General features: G+C 37.4%; 1 protein-coding gene across 1 annotated transcript; it reads left to right on the plus strand.

The window, feature by feature from the left end:
* The first annotated feature begins 1,073 nt into the window (after positions 1–1,073).
* LOC107013256 lies at positions 1,074–2,430 on the plus strand. The gene is made up of 4 exons (XM_015213212.1): positions 1,074–1,252; positions 1,393–1,472; positions 1,682–1,758; positions 1,915–2,430. The coding sequence occupies exons 1-4, from the start codon at positions 1,074–1,076 to the stop codon at positions 2,428–2,430; spliced, it is 852 nt and encodes a 283-aa protein (XP_015068698.1).
* Positions 2,431–7,309: the final 4,879 nt, after the last annotated feature.

A 7,309-nucleotide genomic window follows, 5' to 3' on the forward strand; every position in this document is an offset into this window, starting at 1 on the left:
TTTTGTGGCTGGAGCTGCTTGACACTTGTTTCGTTCTTGAACTAGGGTTCTTGAGCTTTTTCTCCTTTCTTGGTTTTAGTTTTCTAACTTATAATTTAATAATTAGATTTAGATATGTTTTAATTATGTTTCCAGGCTTAAACTTACTAAAATGTGATGATTTAGGGTCAAAACGACGTAACTTAAGGTTTAAACGGAGTGGGAAAGGTCCAAAAGACCCCTGGGAAGGTTCCTGTCAGACCAAACGACGGCCAGGAATGACGGTCCGTCGTCTACCCAACGCCTCGTTGTTGGGTCCATCGTCATGGCCTGTTCGACAAACCTTTACTAAAATGGGCATAACTTTTTACTCGGAGATCTGATTTTAGTAAGTTTCGTAGATATGGAAAAATAATTCAATTATCTATCTGTGGGTAGGTCATTGGACAACGAATTTATTTTGTACTAAGAGTGATGACTATTTGAAGGTTACTCAACTTCATTTCTTCTTAACTGTCTGCAAATTTTCCACCTACAGACCGTCGGTCGATCTATGGATCGTGCTGGTCATCTGTAGCTCTTTAAAGAGAGTGGGTGAAGGGAGTATTGATCGACGGTCACGAGCTATGGACCGTCGTCTGACCTACGGACCGTATGTCCGTCCGTCGTCCAAGACTTAATCAATTTTTTCTGGACATAAATTTTTGGGAGTTTATGATCCCGTCGACGGTTGTGCAGGACGGACTATGGTTCAGGTTACGGTCTGTCGATGCCACCGTTGGTAGCGCCTGCAGATTTTTCTGAAAAACTATTGTTTGGTCTGTGTTGGCTATGGGGTGTTACATGATCTTACTGAGAGACAGCTTAAACAAGATTTCTAGACGTTTCTTAATTATGTGACTAAACTTGTTGTTGATGCAGTCTGTGGATGTTCTTTTATGAGGAAGCCATTTTCAGAGACCATGCAACTGTTGGATGAAGTTTACAAAAACAATAGGTTATGGTACACCAATGATCCAGAAGCAGGGGAATTACGATATACATATGAGATTTTAGATGAACAGAAAAAGAAGAGAGAAGAAAGAGATTAGGATATGGCACATCTGAGAACTCAATTTGATTTTCTAACGAAACATATTGTGTCGAAGTCCAAAAAAGTCAATGTTGTGGGACAACAAAGCAGATATGATGATCAAGGTAATGACATTGATGAGGAAGCTAACTACTTTGGAAACAAAGTAGGTGCACGGAATTATAACTCTGGACATCAGGGGTATAATTCAAAGATGGTCAATATGATAGACCACGAAATAGAGAGCAAGGAAACTGGCAGAATATAGATAGGTATACAAATGACCGTAGTGATGTACATATGCCCCCAGGTTTCATATAAAGAACGAATGGTAATTCCAGCGGATCTAAGCTAGAAGACACTATAGCCAAGATGCTTCAAAATGTTGAATCAACAGATGCAAGAGTTAAAGAAATGAGGGGTGAGTTCTCAAGCATAAGTCAGCTGGTTGACTCTCACACCACCTCTATTAAGCAAATAGAGAAACAGTTGGGACAACTCTCAACATCCCTGAATTAGAGAAAGAATAGTTCATTACAAAGTGATACCATTTAAATCCCAACAAGGATGGATATTGAATAACCATCACTACTAGGAGTAGTAAAGTGGTATCTAACCAAAACCCTACAGGTACCAAGGATGAACAAGTTAAGGATGAAGTTGGCACAGAGGAGGATGAAAGTTCACCTGTAAATGACTTGGAAGAGGTTCAGAAAAGAGCAACTCCTACAAGAGGACAAGAGAAAGAGATTTAAAAATAGCTTTTACAGCAGATTCCTAAACCTCCTCCTCCTTTACCTCAAAGACTCAAAAAGAAAATTTAATATCGGAAGTTTAAAAAGTTCATATCCATGCTGAAGTAGCTTTCAGTAAATATCCAACTGGTAGAAGCTCTTGAACAAATGCAAGGATATGCCAAGTTCACGAAAGATTTGGTTACCAAGAAAATAGTTGTAAGTCTTGATTTTTCTAATGCATTGCAGTGCTATTGCAACCAGATATTTGGTTCAAAAAAAGAAGATCCTGGTGCTTTCACAATTCCATACAACATTAGGTCAATCAAGTTTGCCAATGCGTTGTGTGATTTGGGAGCTATCATAAATTTGATGCCATTACCCATCTATGAAAAATTGGGTTCGGGAATGCCAAAACCTACAACAATGAGATTGATGATGGTTGACATGTCAGTTAAGCGACCAGTGGGAATATTGTGTGATATTTTTGTTAAGGTAGATAAATTTATCTTCCCAGAAGATTTTGTTATCCTGGATTGTGAAGTAGACTTCGAAGTACCTATAATTCTGGGAAGACCATTTTTAGCTACAGGAAGAGCTTTGGTTGATGTTGAGCGAGGTGAGTTTAAGATTAGACTAAATTAAGAAGAAGTCAAGTTTAACATATGCATATCAATGAAACAACCATGAGAGATGGAGGTGGTATCTGCAATGGAAGTTGTTACTGATGATGACATAAGAGTACCTACAAAAGAGAGGGTAGTTGTTGAAACATTAGTTGCACTGTTGATGAACTTTGATGTGGATTTCTTATTTGATTATGGAGTAATTGTAAATGCTTTACAGTGTATAAGAGAACATTCTTATGCTCCCAAGAAACTATATTTGGATTTAAATAACCGACTAGACCCTCCAGCTAAACCTTCAATCGAAGAACCACCAGTTTTGGAGTTGATACAGTTGCCCAGTCACCTAAGGTATGTATTTTTGGGTACTAACAACATTTTACCTTTGATATTGGCTGCAAATTTAAATGAAGATAGGTACAGGAGGTGGTTAAAGTGTTTCAGAGGTTTTAAAAACCTATTGGCTGGACTAAAAATATTGATATAATTGGAATTCCTCCATGCATTTGCACACACAAAATTCTTCGTAAGGAAGATTGCACACCCAACATTGAGCATAAAAGAAGATTGAACCCACTAATACAAGTGGTGGTGAAAAAGGAAATAATCAAATGGTTCGATGTTGGGGTGGTTTACCCGATCTCAGACAGTCACTGGGTCAGTGGAGTGCAATGTGTGCCAAAAAAAAGGAAGGCATGATTGTGGTGGAAAATCCAAAGAATGAACTAGTTCCACAGCGCTCAGTGACCGGGTGGTGAGTATGCATGGACTACATGAAGCTTAACAGATGGACCTTGAGGGACAATTTCCCTATGTCATTTATGGACCAAATGTTGAACAGTTTAGAAGGTACAGGTTGATATTGTTTCTTAGATGGATACTCTGGTTACAATATGATATTCGTTGCTCTTGAAGATCAGGAAAAGAATACATTTACATGTCCTTAAGGCAATTTGCATTTAAACGCATGTCATTTGGATTATGTAATGCACCAGCTACATTATAATGATGTATGATGTTCATTTTTTCAAACATGGTCGAGGACACTCTAGAAGTATTTATGGACAATTTCTCTATAGTAGGTGATACTTTTGATGACTGTTTCTTGAATCTTAGTAGGGCATTACTAAGATGTGAGGAAGCCAACTTCGTGCTGAACTAGGACAAATGCAACTTCATGGTTAAAGAGGGCATAGTTCTTGGACATAAAGTGTCACAAAAAGGAATTGAAGTTGACAATGCAAAGATTGAGGTGATTGAAAAATTGCCTCTGCCTATTTGAGTGAAAGGTGTTCCAAGCTTCTTAGGACATGCTCGATTCTATAGGAGTTTCATCAAGGACTTTTCCAAAGTTGAACACCCCATGTGCAAGCTTTTGGAGAAGGAGGTGAAATTCGTCTTTGCCTGTAATCATTGGTCCAAACTAGGCAGAACCAGTTGAAGTGATGTGTGATGCCAAACGAACTAGATTAGGTGTTTTATTTGGTCCAAAGCGCAACAATATGTTCTATCAAATTTACTATGCTAGTAAAGTCCCTAAATTGAGCACATCAAAATTACACAATCACTAAACATGAACCATTGGGTGTAGTGTATACATTTGAGAAATTCAGAGCGTATTTGCTGGGCACCAAAGTAATAGTTTATACAGATCATGCTGCGCTAAGATGTCTCATGGTCAAGAAGGATGCCAAACCATGGTTAGTCAGATGGGTGTTACTACTTCAAGAATTTGATATTGAAGAAAAATATAGAAGAGGTTGTGAAAATCAGGTAGCGGATCACCATTCAAAATTGGAAGACACAAAGAGAGAACACAGTGAGTCTGAAATATATGATGCATTTCCTGATGAACATGTATTGGCTGCTAATCTTGATATCATCCATGGTTTTCTGATTTTGATAATTTCTTAAATAGTGATTTGATACCCGATTGGCTGACTTATTGTTAAAAGAAAAATTTCTCACATGATGTGGGTAAATATTTTTGGGATGAGACTTATTTGTACAGAGTATGTGTTGATAACATCATCAGCAGATGTGTTCCTGAAGCTGAAATGTTATCTATTCTAGAAGCCTGTCATTCCTCTCTAATAAGGGGCACCATGGTGGAGCTTGAACAGATCATAAGATATTCCAATGTGGGTATTACTGGCAAACTATTAACCAGGATGAAACTTAGTTGGTACGAAGTTGTGATGTATTCCAAAGGCAAGGAGCCATATCAAGGCGTCATGAGTTACCCAAGTCACCCATTTTGGAGGTAGAGACTTTTGATGGGTGGGGAGTTGATTTTATGGTCCCCTTTGTGAGTTCATATGGAAAGAAGTATATTCTGGTAGCAGTGGACTATGTACCTAAATGGGTTGAAGCTGTAGGATTACCTGAGAATAATGGCAAAAGTGTTGCAGCATTTCAAAAGAAGAACATTTTTGCAAGATTTGGTAGACCTAGAGCTACTATTTGTGATGGTCGTTCTCAATTTTGCAACAAAGTATTAAGCGCTCTTCTAACCAAGTATGGGATTAAACATCATAAGGTAGCTACACCATATCACCTGCAAACCAGAGTCCAAGTGGAATTATATAACAAAAAAATCAAGACAATTTTGGCCAAGTCAGTAAATGCTAATCGGACACACTGGGCAAGAAATCTAGATGATGCATTGTGGGCGTACCAGAAACCTATCAAAACACCCATTGGTATGTATCCTTATCAACTGGTGTTTGGAAAAGCATGTCACTTGCCTATTGAACTGGAACATAGAGCACTCTGGGCATTGAAGAAGATGAATCTCGACTGGAATGAAACAACTTATTTAAGGATAGATCTGATAAATGAGATGGATGAGTTTCGTCTGAGATCATATGAGAGATCAACATTTTATAAGGAGAGAATGAAGCGATACCATGAAAAGCACATTGAGAAACAAAGTCACTCTTAGGTGTAATACTCCGAACGTATAAAGCCTAATCTAGAGCATAACATGAGGGTATAATAGTTATAACATTATTTTAATTCAATTACAATGTATATAAGTCATTTAGAAAGTTCTAGAATCAAAACGTCAAGGAACGTCCATGAAATCCGAAAACTAGTTCAAGAGGTGCTGGTGTGCCTTAGCCTATTTAACTAAGTTTTAAGAGTTAGAAAATGATGAAATTTGGTGGTGAGGCTCCAACACGTATTAGAATTAGTTAACAGTCGAAAAGTCCGGGTACGACTCCCCAAGGACCAACCAACGGCCCTTGAGGAGGACCCTTGCAATTTGGCAAAAAGTTGCCATGAGGTAGTGTCCAACGATGGATTCCAGGCAACGTGGCATTGGTGAGTCGATGGGGCATTGATGTTTCCGTATTTGAAGAATTATCCAGTATCATGATAAGTCGTTTTGGACAAATCTCTAACCAAAACAATAGACGTGCATCATGGAGGCCACACTGCCCGTCGACTGACCAACGACCCGTCAGTCGGAGTCTCGTAGGTAGGTTTGTAGTTGACTTTTTTTTAACTTATTTCATTTGGTTAATCAAGGTGTTAGTTATGGGTTAAGGTAGGCCTAATTATGTTAGTTAATAACTCCTATAAAGACCCAAAACCTAATTAGACTAAACCCAACTCTTATAATACCCAAAACCCAATTGCTCTTTCTTCTCTCTTTTTTCTGTGTTTCAATGAAAATCCATAGAAGACCAAGCAAAGGAGGGTTCTAGGGCTGCAAAGTATCAAGTTTTATTCATAATTCTCCATCAATTACTAAGGTATGAAATTCCTTTCACCTTTGGGATCTCTTTCCCCAAAGGGTTCCTCCCTATTGATTTCACAAAATTGAGTTCCAATCGGGTTTTCTTCCAATACGAAATTTATCTTAAGAATTGCTTTGCTTATGATTTGTTTTGGTTATTATGTGTATATTAACATGTATTATGATTCAATTGTATTACTTCTTGATGAAATGACCTAGTTTATGGAAGATGACCGTTTCCCCTTAACCCTAGGTTGTGATCTTGAATTGAATTATATTGTATCGATACATTTTTCTTGGTTAATGTGTGAATTACTATCCTATGTTGTTGTACGCCAATTTATGAGTATATTGTGATATATTTTAATACAATTACGCTTGTTCTTGAGTAATTGACCTAGGTTGTGAAGTAGATCATGAATTTGACCTAAGTCTCTAACCCTAGGCTATGAACTAGTAAGGAATTGTGGAATAGTGATTAGATTGACTTCATAATTACGTTGATTATTATTGTGTGATGATATTACACCCATTTTTGGGTTGAATTGGATGGTTGATGATAAGACCTAAAAAATAGCTTGTGAAGGAGATTGGGGCAAGTCTTGTGATCTCAATTCTTTACTTCAATTATGATTTCTTGTAATTAAGTGATGAAGTTGTATTGAAGTATATCTTAAGTTAAGATTGATAGGGTTTGTATGATGTTGAATTGGAATGTCTTGAACTATGGTTTGTGAGTTGTTGGCTAAGATGTAAATGTTATATGTATGGTGATAATTCACCAGTGTGCCTTATCATGATGTTATGTAAATGTTATAACCTCACATGTATGAATTTTAATAAAAGGAAAATAATCACCCAATTCTTATTGAGGTATGATGATGATGATTATATAAGGGATAGACCCTATGACCTACATTAATCTATGATGATTAATAAAGGCATTAAAAACATTTCCAAAGGGACTCTAGCTTAGCACCGAGTGAACTAGAGTGAGGAGTGTCCCTGCACACATAGGGAAGGTAGGATCACTAATGATATCATGAGATTGGAGATTATAATGCATGTAGTATAAAAGAGGGTTCCAAGTACATCGCTTAGTTCTTGAACTATATTTCCCCCATTGGAATATTAGCTAGTGGATCCACATATA

The sequence above is a fragment of the Solanum pennellii genome, chromosome 3 (genome assembly GCF_001406875.1).
Source record: "Solanum pennellii chromosome 3, SPENNV200".
Classification (NCBI taxonomy): Eukaryota; Viridiplantae; Streptophyta; class Magnoliopsida; order Solanales; family Solanaceae; genus Solanum; species Solanum pennellii.

Bases quoted from the DNA above. Each gene is read 5' to 3' on its own strand.
- LOC107013256 (XM_015213212.1), top strand. From the start codon at position 1,074: ATGGCACATCTGAGAACTCAATTTGATTTTCTAACGAAACATATTGTG. The intron at 1,473-1,681 runs GTGAGTTCTCAA...AAAACCCTACAG, and splicing joins AAGAGTTAAAGAAATGAGGG to GTACCAAGGATGAACAAGTT. The intron at 1,759-1,914 runs GTTCAGAAAAGA...ATGCTGAAGTAG, and splicing joins CTGTAAATGACTTGGAAGAG to CTTTCAGTAAATATCCAACT.